This window comes from Buteo buteo, chromosome 13, assembly GCF_964188355.1.
Source record: "Buteo buteo chromosome 13, bButBut1.hap1.1, whole genome shotgun sequence".
Taxonomy (NCBI): Eukaryota; Metazoa; Chordata; class Aves; order Accipitriformes; family Accipitridae; genus Buteo; species Buteo buteo.
In genome coordinates this window covers 35,154,635-35,169,767 of record NC_134183.1, presented here as the reverse complement: position 1 = coordinate 35,169,767, position 15,133 = coordinate 35,154,635, and the positions used below count along the sequence as shown (strand labels likewise).

At 40.0% G+C, this 15,133-nt stretch overlaps 1 protein-coding gene across 5 annotated transcripts in view; it reads left to right on the top strand.

Moving 5' to 3' along the window:
- DAPK2 (death associated protein kinase 2) overlaps window positions 1–15,133 on the top strand; it is a 61,589-nt gene that overhangs the window by 26,469 nt on the left and 19,987 nt on the right. For 4 of the 5 annotated variants that reach the window (XR_012652833.1, XM_075045538.1, XM_075045534.1 and 1 more), the window contains 5 exons: window positions 1,931–2,152; window positions 9,621–9,759; window positions 12,899–13,028; window positions 14,063–14,111; window positions 14,806–14,832. Coding sequence is in view for 4 of the 5 variants with exons in the window: in XM_075045538.1 (XP_074901639.1) it covers window positions 1,931–2,152; window positions 9,621–9,759; window positions 12,899–13,028; window positions 14,063–14,111; window positions 14,806–14,832 (567 nt within the window). In the remaining variant the exon portion in view is untranslated. The remainder of the gene's footprint in view (window positions 1–1,930; window positions 2,153–9,620; window positions 9,760–12,898; window positions 13,029–14,062; window positions 14,112–14,805; window positions 14,833–15,133) is intronic. The other variant, XM_075045536.1, reaches the window with a different exon arrangement.

The window sequence follows — 15,133 nt, the reverse complement described above, 5'->3', positions numbered from 1 at the left end:
ACAAGGCAACTTTGCATGAATTATGTGAAAAATCTTTATCCTAACTTGATTCTAGTGCAGACTAGTTGAAGTTTAGAATTTGTGATGAAACCTCAAGCCACACAAGTTTCACTAACTTCAGACTAACAAGTATTTAGATATCTTCATTGATCAACCTAAAGAGTTAATATATATTTAAATCTATATTATATGCCCACTACTCTTGCTTAATTTGAGTATTACATATTTAAATCAAACCTAAAAAGCTACCGGTGTTTAAATCTGCTGGATGATCCTTCATGAAAAGAAATGTGTTTCTGTTTAAGTGTGATTTTTTGTTTGTTTGTTTGTTTTTTGGGGTCTGCCTTTTGGAGTCACTTTGGACAAGAGCCTATTACATTGCATGGCACAGCACTGTTTATTCTTAGTATTTCAGTTACAGTAGCAGGAAACTGAGACACATTTGTGCTAAGTATTGTACAAATATCCTTAGGCATACTGTGTGGAAGCAAGTAAGTCTCTCTGCTGTTTTGCTGATGGGGCAAAAGTGAATTGCTAAAGGGAATACAATACATTTATGGCAGAATTCAGATCGCTCAAATCCCTCCAGTACTTTAGCTACAGACTGTCCTTTTCTCTTAATTTTTTTCAGGTAGAAGTAGCTCTCTTAACATGTTGTGTGTAGACTAAGTATACAGTAATAGCTTATGATTTAATTTACTTGTTTGTATGTCTGTGATGATTTTAGTGTGATTAAGCATTTCTAAGATACAACATGGTTAGCATTGTCCCTTCTAAATGGGTTGAGCAAAAGGATCCTCTGAATAATGACTGCTTCATTCCACATTCTTTCCTTATGTAGAATTTGTATTGCTCAAATCCTGCTTTAGCTGCAGACCACCTTTCTTTCTTAATTTTGATAAGACATCTCTCAGCTTGATTACAGTTATTTTTTCAGAAGACAATTGAGAAGGAGGCAACATCAACTCTGTGGAAATTTTGCCTTCTCTATGTCCAAAGTGCTTCTCAAGAGCATGATGAAGAAAGAAAAGCTCACACAAAGAACAAAGCAGGGTCCCCTACTTTCCTATTGAAGAGTCAGTAACAACTCTCTCATCTTGAAAGGTTCCCACCACTGACATGAGGCTGCAGCCTGCAGGGTTACTATTATTTGAGTTAATCACCTGACCTCCAAGTGTTCTCCTCTTATGAGATAAGGGGGAAATATTACAGTTGGACTGGAATATCTTACTTTAGGAGCCACAGTGAGGAAAATTTTATTGGCAAATGGCAGCTACATGCCTTTTAAACTTTAATGCAGCCACTTTACTGTTTGGTACAGCGGGAAATTCTTTATTCCTGAATTGCAGTGAGAAAGCTCTTACTTACTCTAGCTAAATTTACAACTAAATTATCAAGTGAAGTGCAGAAATACGAATAAACCATTCTCTTATTTGAAAATCGGTTACTGGAGGCCAGTTCTACATTTCCAAAGGATTATCAATCCTTTGAGTTCTTTCCAAGAGATTATTCTTAACAGAAATACTATAATGCATGCATGTCCTTTCAGAACATCCAGTGGTGTGTTGGAGACTTGAATGCCTTAAGCATTATCCAGTGAAGGAGTGGTAATTTGAACCTTTTGAGACAGATCTTATTCATTTAAACATGAACTGTTTTTTAGAGATTGTAACATTTGTCCTCCTGTCTTGTCACACACTGCTTGGTTTTGCTAAATTTCAGACACAGCAGGAGGCTACCTTGTTATGCTCTAGTGACTTTAACTGCAGAATTCTGACGGTCCTCACTATTGTGCCAAGAGCAAGCTTGTATGGTTAGCAGTGTTGCTCAGGGGTTGCAGGATCAAGCTTTGTATATGAATGGCTTATTTGGGAGGCTGTGGTTATATGAAAGCTTTAAGAGAATTTTTGTTATTTTCTTGTCCTTGCAGTGGCCAGTTTGCTATAGTGAAGAAATGTCGAGACAAAAGCACTGGTATGGAGTATGCTGCTAAGTTCATTAAAAAACGTCAGAGTCGGGCCAGCCGTCGTGGAGTGAGACGTGAGGAAATTGAACGGGAGGTTACAATTCTGCAGCAGATTCTGCATGCCAACATCATCAAGTTGCATGACATCTATGAGAACAAGACAGATGTGGTCCTCATCCTTGAGCTGTGAGTAAGGGGACTTCCTATCCTCCAGGGCAGGATGAGGTAAATAGGAACCGGAAGGGCCTGCAGAGGCTGCCAGAACATAAAGGCACTGTTAAAATGGGGCTGTTGTGTTCTCATGCCTCACAGATCTTGGCAAGAGAATTGAAGGAGGTTGCTGGTAAACAGGCCCCCCAGTTCATCCATGTGCCCTGAGGATACAGGTGCACCTTAACATCAGCTGAGGCCATTGTTACTGAGCCAGGGAGTGTTGTCAATTTGAGAACAGTTTACTGACAGAGGGATTACCTCATGTCTGCCTGGTGGTGCCCTGATGTGAACCTTGGAGGAAGCACAATGGCCACTGAATGCTCATTTCATTTTTTTCTGCTTTCATCTCTCCCAATGCATGTGAAGCCACCAATTCCTTTGCAAAATTTGCAGCCATTCTCACTACTCCCATATTCTCCTCATTTAGAGGAGACTAGGAAAAAGAGGGGAGGAGCGTGAGGGAAGAAGTTTTTTTTTAATCCCTGGGCTTTCACTATCAAGGATGAATAGCAACAGGCTGGAAGTGAAAAAGAGCTGCTCACTCTTCTCTTGTTCCACCATGTGATGAAGTAAAACCCTTGCCATTTAGGTCCTGCTGACAAGTGAACCTCCCAACCAGGGGATCTGTGGACTGCTGTAGCTTCACCCCTGCACTGTGACCCGTTGGACAGCCAGGACTATCCTAAACCATATGTTGGCTATGTAATGCAAACTGGTTTGTACTGTTTAAGAAGAGATTTAAAACCAGCTAGGAGCAGCTTCTCTGTCTGGGCTGAGGGGATGGCGGCTGGTTCTGCAGAACCTCTGTGTGTCCATGCCTAGAAGAATAAATGCACAGCCCACAGAAGCTGGAAGAGTGGTCAGGAGTCATCTTCACAAAGCCTTGGCTAAGGAGCCTTTGCTTAGTTGGAACACGAGTTTGCATTTCAGGGAGTCATCTTTGACGCTTTTGTCTGTATTTAATCTTACTGAAAGGAAGTGAGAAAACCTGGCTAATAGGTGTTTACTATGTAGAGAGATGCTGGTTTATTAGAACAGGAAGTAGTATCAAAATTGCCCATGTCTACAATAGCTATTAAATTACCTGTGTGAATTCTGTTTGGCTGCTTGTTTCACCAGCCTAGAAATACTGCATCCCAAAGACATCAGCTATTTCTTACATCTTGTTCCCTTTCCTGTATGTTTGATGGAACTGAGGTGAAACATTTGAGACAGATGCAGACCACAGACCAATAATATAATCTCTTATAACACAACTTGTTTTCAGTGTGTTTTGCTTCTTTCTACTGCCTGGCTTGAGATTCTTAAAGTCCGCCATTTGGACAGATGTTTTGGGAAGCCGTCATATCATTTTAACAGTGTTTCAAAGTCATATGTTTTGGGGATTGCATACAGGGGTTGGTTATGTGACGTTAATCTGAAATGTGTGTGGAGGGTAAAACTTACAGTCACTTCAATGCTGACACTAATGTATGTGTGATGGAATTTCTTCAGTTTTGTGAAATGTAATGTACTATGATGTAGAAGGACCCTAACAAATAAAGAGGAATAGGAGGCTGATCTTTTTTAAAAGAAGAAATACCGCTTTCCAGCCTGGACAGGAGAACTTTGCTCTGTGTAAATAGCATTTTTGCCTCCTGGCCTTGCAACCTAATACGAATCAGAATGACATTGGAAGAGTTATTTCTGTTGATGTGAGTTCAGCTTATATTGGAGAGGCTAAAGTAGAGATTTTGTGAGAAGGCACTAGTGATATCCCAAAACAACAAAGTGTTGCTGTTGCAGAGCTAAAGCAGGTCACATAGACCAGCTGCAGCAGTTTTCACAATTACTAGTGTGCAATACCAAGGGAAGATTGTTAAAGTAACTGATCTATCAGACTGTATATACTGAAGTGTTCGATGCTACAGGAGATTGTCATCACTTTAGATAGGTCATGTAATTAATTTCAGCTTCCCCTGCTCACCCCAGGGATGCAAATTCTCCACTGCGAAGCCAGGAAGGGAACAAAGTTGCCTGCTGCTGTTTGGCTTTCTGTTCTCAGTGCTATTTGCCAACCATTCTGATGCATATTAGATTTGACCCGTAGTGGCTGGGAGGTCACAGGAAGATCACTTGCACCTCTGCATTGCATCTGCAGCTGAATGCTGTAGAACATTTGGATGTCCCCAAAGTTGACAGTGTTACTGTTGATGTGTTAGTTTGGAAGTCATTTCAAGAAAACTTTGCTGTTGCCTAATGTCAATTATTGAGCGAAAAAATAATCTGCCATGATAAAAATTATTTCACTTTTTCAAGAAATGAAAGAGTGGAGGCACTGAGTGGCTGGGTCTCTTTATACCCAAACTTATACTGGGATAATGAATTTGGATGAAACTTGGCACTTGACTTGTTGCCATCCTGGGTGTTTCATGGCTGAGGATCAAGACTGTAATAGAAGTGAGTGACTCTGTGTGCACGGATGATCATATAGACCTACAACCAAAGCATCTCCTTCTGTAGAGTTCATAGTGTGTGCAGTTGGTCTATCTTAAGGAGTTGAAAGGGATATAAATTATCTTAGTGCATGTGCAGATTTATATCTATGTGTGTTTGTGTGGCTCAGCCTTCCTAATCTCCACCGAGAACCAGGGGAAACCCGAACATTGTCGTACAAAGCGGTGAGTAGAATTGTATGCTTGTGCTCATCAGAGCCAGGAATGGAAGTAGCTTTTCTAATAAATGGAGCTTTGCTGGTCAGGATGTATGGTCTTGGCCTAAGGGGATGAAATTTGTCATGTAGTGAAGGAGGACAGACATCAATTTAAGCTTTTTTGGGTTGTGTCCTGCTCTCTTGTAGAATCAATACCATTTAGTTTACAAAGCTCTGAGTCTTAGAGGAGCTGTGCAGAAGACGACATACCCTTTATCTGTCAATTCATGATACTAAAGTAGGGCTGTGAGCAAGGAGACACCCTGAGTTCTGCTTATTACAATTTTTAGGTAATGAGTAAATGATGCAATTTTTCTGTATGTATGAATCAGGAAATACAGAGACACTGTAGCTGAAGTTATGTAGATCGTATGTTCCCTAGCACACTTGCCTTGACCTTGTGTATGTAATCCAGGTGCTGAGGCTTTGATCCCTGAGTGAGATGAAATAACCACTAGCTTTCCAGGGGAGCCAGCATTTAGGCCAGGGAGCATTCCTGAAGATTAACGTGACTGCTGGCAGATGGCATATGAGTAATGATAAGCATCTGTTAATTTTTAGGTATATGTCTATGGCCAAATGTTGGTCTCTGTAGCCGTGTGCTGGAAGACAGGAAAAGAGCTTGCTTTTTCTGACTGGCAGCTACTTTGTGCTAAAACAACCTCCCATTTCATTACCTTCTGCTTTTTCCTGTCCTCACGTAGCCTGATACATTCTGTGTGTCCTGTTGTCAGGCTGTAGCTTATTTCACTTTTAAAAGGCTGGATGCAGCAATTTTGACCGGATTAAGGCCACTGCATTCAGCTGCTGTGTACAAACTGGGGATGATGATAATTGCTAATAAAGTTAATTAAGTTCTCTCTGTAAACAGATGATCTCTCTTCCTGACACTCTGATATCAGTCACATACTCCCTGCAGTTTATCAAAATAAGTGTTACAGCACCTGGCCAGTTAATCTTATGTTAAGCTATGGTGGACTTCAGCTTCAAAAAGAATGTCCCCAGTATGCTTGATCAATTGAAGAAGCTACCCTGATGTTTAAAAGAGACTTTGGCTAAAATGTTGACCCTCTCCCAAACTCACTGTGCTGGCACAGGCAAGACTATCTCCTCTTTACACAGGGGTTGATTCTACAGGTGTTGTTTCTTCTGTTCAAGAGCAGGAAGAACATTGCCAAGTCCACTGCTGTTAAGTGCAGTTTGGCAGGTACAAAGTTTGCCCTTCCTTGTGCACATTATTCAGGGATATGCTCTCCACAGCTTTTTGTTACCTCACTGTTCTCTGTCTCTTGGGCCCTGCCTTGAGGCTACTTTGCCCAGACAAAAGCAGCCTGAAGGCAGGTTTGATTGGTATGCCAGTCTCCTCTACTGGTAAGTGTCAAGGTTGTGTACACAAAATAAACAGCTGTTGCCAAGAAGGCGGCATTGTCGTTTGTCTTCTATTGGACTTTGAAGGAAGAACAAAGGTATCCTTTGCTTGCTTCTTTGTTTGCCATGGGAATAAGGTGACACGGTAATAGGGAAAGAGGTGGAAACAGAGTAAGGATTTTTTTCTGTAACCTAAGGTCCTTTGAGAAAGGAGCATTTGCTCTTTTACAGGTGCTGCTGATTTAAAACACACACCTCCCTGGATGTTCAAATGTAACTTGTAGTGCAGTTATGAGTGTTTTACTGCAAAGGAGTTAGTGCTGATCTGCTTTTTTTCTGGGACTCCATAATGGCTGGCTTTTGGGATTGCTAGTGTCTTCTGCCTGAGGATTTCTCTGAGTTCAGGTGCATAACTTGGATAAGAACAATCCTGCACTAAATTGCTTACCGCTCTCTTTGTACAATTTACTCAAACCTGTTTTTAAAGCCTGAGTCTTTCTTAATGAGAAATCATCACATCTCTTCTATTGAATTTTCCTTTAGATTACTCTTTTAAGATCTCTGCAGCTTAACCTAATATCTTATGCCATACCACAAGAGACAGGAGATTAATGGACTGTTTGTAATGTATGCTGATCTCTGACCTTCAGAAAATGAAATGCTCATGTAGTTGTTGTAAGAGGGAGTCTTTTGCTGATAAAGTAACAGAGGGACTTCAGACTCCCCGAATCTTTTCTTGGTTTCCTTTTCTATCTTTATGTTGTATTCTGTACCTTGGAAGTGCCTCCTGCCGAGCATGATTCAAGGTTAGTGTGAACTAGAGAGAAGAGGGAGAATACAGCAAGGAGCTAGCAAGTAAATCTCCTGTGATCCTCGTTCTTGCAGGTTGTACAGTTTCTTCAGCGATGCCTTGGGCGTAGTTGGTTGCTCAGAATGTTGCTGAGGTTGCCATTGGGGCAAAATCCCTGGTGTGCCCTGAGCAGCTAACCCAACTGTTTCAAGTGACCACGCTTGGGGGCAGCAAGAGAGAAAGGGAATTAAGTACTTCCAGTCTGGGCAGCTGAACAACTTTCTGACATTCCTTTGTATAGCAAAGGAGATTCCTGAAAAGAAAGTTGCCAGTCTCCTCCAGGCAGGAGGGTATCCTCTAACATCCTCAGCACAGTCCTCTGTGCCAGGGGAAGGCGAGGGGAATGGCATTCACAAAATGGCTCAGCTTGTGTGCTTGACTTAAGTGGTATCTTCTTTTGCTGGGGTACGTGAACTGGAGGCTGGGCTACATGGGCTGTTGGCCTGGCCCGAGAGAGAACTTTTTTTATTCTTAGTCCTGATTAAAGAGTCTACCTTAAGGAACAGTGACCAAGGAGATTTTACAGGGTAAAAGAGAGAGTAGTGTGCCTGTGTGGTTAAATTCCAGAAAAGTACAAGAAAGTATCCAGGTACTGCTGGCTTCCTAATGACAGGGCCATAGTGCCTGCCAGAGGTGATTGCTTAAGTGCAGTATGAATAGAAATCATTAAGGAAACAGAACTTGCCTGCTCTCTGTACCCAGATTTCACCAAGAGACTACCAGGTTTTACTTACAGATTTCTTTACTGGCTTGTCACAGTCAGCTGTAATAATTTTTAAACTAATGAACCAAGGCCCCTAAACCTACTGCAGTACGGAAAGGAGACCGTGTTCCCTGGCTCCTGAAATCCACAGGGTAAAACAAAACCTGTCTAGCAAGGCTGATGGTAGTGCTGACACCCTTGGTATGTGTCACCTAAAAAGAAAATCAGAGACCAAATAAGAGTCTCACAGGCTAAGTAACTGAGATTAATAGGAAGGAGGAAGGCAGCAGCCAGAGACAGCAGTTGCAACATATTCCTGGGTCATATAAGCTTATTTATGTTCGCCAGCCATTTGGTTGTAACAATCAAAACATCGAGTGACTTCTGCCCAGGTGAAGTGTCCTGTCTCAGGTTGCTTAAAAAGTTTCTGACTATGCGGGAGCTGTGAAAAAATATCCAGTAATCAATGCTGAAGTCAATAGGCCCTGTGTAAATCTCTGCCTTTGGAACAGCAAAGTATGCTGTCACCCACAGCAACAGTAGAAGCTAAGAAATAAGCCCAATGTCTTTGTGGCTTTTGACACGTTCTTGTTTGCAGTTGACTTCTCTGCAGTTTTTGCAGCTGTTCACAGTAGTTTACTCTGAAAGAGGCAGAGTTAGGGAATCACCATCTTGTCACCACCATTGTTGTGTAGGAGCCTGGGGTCAGCGGAATGATTGCGCGAAAGACCTCTGCAGTGTACAGTGTGATCTAACTTGTCTGTGAGTCACAGCACTTAAGTTAACTTAAAGCATTTGAACCTGCCAGTTCTTTTACAGGTATTTCATCAGACAACAGGGCCAAATACTTGTTTTCCAAAATGACTGTTAGATCTCTCAAGTCTTGTGCTTGCACTCTGAATGGTGAGCACAGATGGGTGACACACCTGAGCCCAAGAGCAACAACCACTTTGTCAGTGCCCCCAACAGTAAATTTGATTGAGAATAAATCAATAATATCAATGACAATGTGAACTGGAAACAATAAGTGTAAGCATAATTGAATATCTAGATCATCCTGTTTCATAATATATACAAAAATAGCACTGGACCTCTCAATACAAGGCACAAAAATGAAAATAGAAGTCTTATGTACTAAATATGCATGGAATGTATTTTAATTTTGATGTGAAAATTCATAGTAAGTAATGGCACTTCCCTGAGTTGGGAAGACAATTTTAGGTACCTTCCAAGCTGCTACAATCTGCTTTCTTTTAAAAAATTCAGCACAAACCAAATGCTTTCCTGTCAGTTATGTCGGGCAAGAATCTGTACTGGAACAGTGTAATGGCTGTTCTGGAAAGGAAAGAAATTCTGTTGGCAGATCTTATTGCCTCATGTTTCTGATGGGAAACAATAAGAGAAGTAATTCTTTAACAGTCGTTGACTATTACAACTTGTTCTATTTCCTCTGTCTCATACAAAATGACAATGTTGAAAAATAGCAGTTGAAGTGGTTAACATCAAAGTCTACCTATTGAAATATGTACATGTCTATAGATTCATCAAACAATGTACCTTTTTTTGGTCCTTTATAATCCTTGACAAATCAAACCTTGCAGCATCAATGAATTAGGGAAAGCTAGTCTTTAACTTACAGGGGAGAGACCTGAAGCCAAAAGGAAGTTTTGGTACATCTGGAACCAGAACACAAAACTCTAGATTGTCTGCAAGAGTGGCCTCTTTCTAACTGTATGGAGGTTTTTTGCTGCTTCAGTTTCTGTGCTTATGTTTATTTTATGTCTTACAATGCAGTAGACAGCAGGATGTTTTCTGGTGTGTTTTGCAGGGTTTCTGGAGGAGAACTTTTTGACTTCCTGGCACAGAAAGAGTCTTTGAGTGAAGAGGAAGCAACCAGATTCATCAAGCAGATTTTGGATGGTGTCAATTACCTTCACTCTAAGAAAATTGCTCACTTTGATTTAAAGGTAAAGATGCTGATTTAGACTTACTGTTTTAATGACAGACTGCACCTTCTACGATTTGTTAGATATCTGTATTTGATAACATGCCTAAAATAATAGGTAAGACCATTTTAAATGCACTTCACAGCTGAGTGCTCCAAGGAAGACAATCTCCTCTATCAGGCCTGTGGTAACTTTTGGATGGGCCTATATATTTACTGACTGAGAAAAAGAAATTGTAAGTCTTCATCCTTCAGCTGTTTGTATTTGCGGTATCTTCCAAAGCATGCTGTGAAAAAAAAAAAAAATTAGACATAAGAAATGCATTTTTGGGAAGAGGAGGGCCAGATCCAGCTACAAACAACTGTTGCTGCTTCCAATCCCCACTGTGTTTAGAATTACATGAGGCGTATGTGTCATCCAGTCCAGTCTGGTTAACAGAAAGACTTCTTGCTTTCTTAGCTGCTTTAGGGTCTCGAAAGCACATCACACAGAGCTCTCTTCCTACCATATCAGGTGACATCTGTAGCTTTGGTCCTTGACCTTGATATCAGTACAACTGGCCTAGACAATACAGAAGAGACTGTCTCTTTCTTCTTTTGATTGTGGCCTCCCTAAGTGAACATGCTTCTCTGAAGCTACGAGTCTGTTGTCCTTGGGAGTGAAACTCTTGAGACTAGAAGGAAGCGCTTTCTCAGTAGCAGACTCACAGCTACAGAACTGGCTGCCTTAAACATTGCTGCTTCCAGAAATACATTCAAAATGCACTTATCCTCTAGGAAAAAGTAGAATAAAACAGAGGAGGGAACTGTTTTAAAATGAAGGAAAAAGGAAGAAACTCTACTGCTAGATTACATGTTCCTTGTCCTAACTTTAAATCTAGGTTAGTTTATTGCCAATTACTAATTATGTGTGTGCTATAGATAGACTTCTCCCAGATTCTCAGGATATATATGCTGATTCCTTATGCTAAATGTGTGTGTAATGCTGTCTCAGTCTTAAATTGCTTGGTCTTGCGTCAGTGATAATGGCATATATGTAGTCATTGCAATTGTTGCAAATCACATCTAATCTAAGAAACTGGTTAGCAAACTACTGTCCGATCTTCACAGGGTACATGTGAAAAAGCATAGGAGATGTGGGAACATATAAAGGATGCGCACTTGATTTTGAAATTACTTCATGAATCCAGAAGCCAAAGATTGAAAGTTTTCACTGTGTATTAGAAAACAGTGTAATATCCAGTGACATGAAATTATTGTAAGAATATAGGTGCAACTTTTTCTATACTGATCTCTAACTATGAATCTTGATACTTAATAACAGTAATGTCAGGTGATCAAGGAAGATGTTACAGGAAATGTGAGATAGACATCAGAAAGGATAAGTAAAGAATCATTTCACTAATGGTGAATTTCAAATGACTTAAAACATATTCGCAGAATAACTGTCCTGGGTTTTGTAGTACTGGGTTTGGAGTTTTGCTAACAGTAAATTAGACATGTATTTTTAAGCAGTGATCTGACTAGATAGAGGATTATTCATAATTATCTCATCACTTGCTAGGGCTCCATTGACTGTAGTGGAGCTACAGTGACTTACACCACCTAAGGAATAAAACAGTCCAAAAGGTAGTGACTGTGACTTTTTGCCATTTCAGTCTGTTCTGTCTGCTATAAACAAGCTTACATCATGTATCTGGGGTAAGCGTATATGCCCTAGATCCATGGAAGAAAACCAGACTTGTTAGCCTGAGGCTAAGATATTCTTGGTCCAATGACTATGACAATAAATTATTCATATGGTCTCTTTCCAGTGCAGCTCTGACTGTGAGTATGTGTTAGCAGGAGCTGCTTCCATGTTAGGATCTGCTGTGAAAAGGCTGCCAGCAGGGAATCAAACTGTCTCACTGTTGCTCTTGAGCTTATGATTAAGTTATGACAAATCAATGCATTAAAGCTCTTCATGGGAAATAAATTGAACCGGTAGTTTACTCTGAAACCTGTGAAATAGGGCCATGGTAGGGAGTAACTAAGGCTGAGAAATTTAGTTGAAGAAATAAGTTTATGAAATATCTGCTATATCTGGTAAAGAAAGTCAAAGTCTGCAGCTGAAAAATTAGTTTTAATTCCACAGTTCTAGCTTTGGCTTTTCCCTACAATGCTGTGAGAAATGCTACGTGTTCTTTTAATAGCTTACTATTGTATATGAGCTAGGATGTCTGATCCCAACTTTTTCCATTTTCTGGACTGTTCAGATGGCAAATCCTAGATCTTTTCTGGTCTTGTAGTTGCAGCTGTGAATTTAGTCTCAGAGAAGAGCATTTTCCTTCCCTAAGTAGATTAAGATGTGACTAGAATCCCTCAAGAAGCATTTGATAAGACATCTTCCAGTGGGTTACAATACAGTATAGGAACAACTGGGCAGAAATAGTGATGTTTCCCAGCGTAAATTCCAATAACAGATTAGTAAAATTGCTGTCAATCAAGATATTTAGTGATGCAGCTCTCCCTCAGGATCAAGCAATGGCACTCTGTCTCTGCACCAGGTATCTGCACTGCTTCAGCTACCTGCTAGCTGCTGTTCTATGTGCACCAGTTATTGTAACTGAGGCAAATCCATGGGGTCAGGGTGTGACATCTTCCCAGGAGGACTTGCAGGCCAGGGATATATTTTCTGTTTTAAAAGGGGAAAAGATAAACTGAGCTTCCACTTTGTGTTACATCACAATGCTGCTGGGCCGATAATCTAGTGGCATTATCTTGTCAGATTAGGGAACGACATATAGTTGTGTTAAAAACTTCTGTCTCATTTTGGAAAAAAAGGGTATCTTGTTTTCATCCTGGCAATAGCCATCATTAAGAAAATAAGCTTAGGAGTGCTAACAGGAAGATAGAGAAAGGTAGTTTTTGCATGAGATAAAATTAAAGGAATGAAAGTATTACTCTTAGTAGATTTGCTTTGCTTTTATGAAGTTCAGGTCCATTCAATGATGTAAAATTTTACAGTTGTCATCCCTTTCTCAATAGAATGAATTGTAAATGGTTAGGCACAGGTATTCTACAGTGTTGTGTACGTGAAGAACAAAAAGCGCTTGAGAACTCTGTTACTTTCCACGATATTAATATTATAATAACAGTGATCTATTTATTATTATTTTTAGCCTGAAAACATTATGCTTCTAGACAAGAATATCCCTATTCCACACATCAAACTCATTGACTTCGGCCTGGCTCACAAAATAGAAGATGGAGTCGAATTTAAAAACATTTTTGGAACTCCAGAATTTGTAGGTGAGTGACTGACCCATTCCTATGTCTCATATTGCAAAGCCAAAAGGTGCTTTCTATAAACCAGATGTGCTACTCCTGTGAGAGTAGGTTGCTGCCGAATAAATATTTAGAGATGTAAATTCAGGATTGAGATTATGAAACCCTGCAAATAGAAATTATAATTTTTTTACTTGTTGCCTGGGGCAATTAAGCTCTCTGCGTTGTAGTACACGGGTACACAATTACATGGGTATCTCTATCATGGCTTTCTAGATAAACCTGCCTCACACTGTACACCTGTTGTGTACACGCTGTACAAAACCCTCACCTCCCCTTGCATTTTTCCACCTGATTCTCTTTTTGTTACTCACTGATCATAATTCTAATGTCTCACTTGGATTTTAGGTTAATTCTACTCCTTTCTACTCGTTTCAATTAGAAGTTTTGGGGGTTGGGATGCGGGGAGAGAATTGTAATTCATATTCCAGTTAAACTTGACTGTTACAGATACCTTTTTTCATCTCATTATGTGACCTTGGTCTTTTCTCTTGCATGCAGTCTTATATGGGGATGTTTTCCAATGAGGAAATGTTTCTTATAAAGATAATAGGGTTTGACACGGATAGCAATGTAGTCTGGCATGTAATTTCAGCCTCTTGCCCAAGAGCTGTTTCTGACTGGTCATTAGAAACTAGCTTTAATGGCATCAGTTAAAAACAAAACACAAGCTCAGATTCTTAGGGGTAATAGTATCCTTGAGAGGTGTAATAATTTGTTATTTGTTATAATTTGCACTACAATTAGTATATAATATCTGCTTCACCCTTAGTCTTGAGTTGCATTATGCTCCGCGTTACTCTATGTAATCTCTTCTGGATGCTTGTGAACGTGAATTCCCATCATGGCTACAAAACTATAAACAGTGCATCCTATACTACCTTTCCTTTTCCCACCCCCCCTTTCTCCCTCTTGGTAATTCTTGACCTGCTACTCAATTCAGCCTGGTAAAAATTTGTTACTTCAGTTGCTGATATTTGATTAATTTTTTCTTACAGCTCCAGAAATAGTAAACTATGAACCGCTTGGACTAGCTGCTGATATGTGGTAAGTTTTTAATGTTGTTTGGTTTTTTTTTTTCCCCAGGTTGCTCTACTTTACTTTTTCCCAATTTGTTCTGAATAGAATCCATTCTACTGCAACAAATTAAAAACAAACAGGACAAAAAACTTAAGTGCAGTTAATAACTCTTTGTTCTGTCTTTCCATTTTTATTCCTTTTTTTAAAAATTAGAAGATAGGCATTTAATTTCTTTAAAGTAACAATGAAAAACTTTAATGATGGCAGCTATAGAGTTAACAGTTTGCCACTGTCCACTGCGGAGGAGCACTCTTAAAACAAAACATGTTCCTGTAGCGTTTGTGACAGCTTTATTTATAAGACCACTGCATGCAGAGGAGACCTGAGTACTAATCTGATCTGCTGCGAAGGCAGGCAAAAGAAGTCACCCCAAATTAAACATCCTTGCTTCTATTTCTTTGGTTTTTTGATGTGTACTGTAGTAAATACATGCTAAAGTAGAAATACATAAAGAGACTTCAACTATCCACATTACTTGAAGTTATATGTAAAATTCACATTTTCCCTGAAACACCATTCTTTGAGAGATACTAGCAGTTATCTAAAACCATGATGGCTGTCCTGCCTGTATAGCAGCTACTATTGACTTTTTCATATTGTGTACATTAAGAACAATACAGGTCATGCAGAACCCCTGCAATTAATCTCCTTTGTTTTTTAGGAGCATAGGAGTCATCACCTACATACTGTGAGTACCTTAGATTCACTCCTGTAGAAGTGTTCCTAAAGCTCTATTGCACTAGTACAATATAGCTCTTCCCTTTAGTCATTTAAGAAAGGAGCTGCATACACGGGGTGGGCAGCGGTTTGTCTAATGCGCAAATGTTATCCTGCAGCCTTTTCAAGTTTAAAATAAGGGGTAGAAGAGGGGCATTCTGAGCAGATGAAGAACAAATGTCTCTAGCATCACTGGGCATTTCTGCTTCTTATGGGACCTCATCAGCTCCAAATGGTAGAGGATGGAAAAACCCAAGCATGTTGGTTGCTCA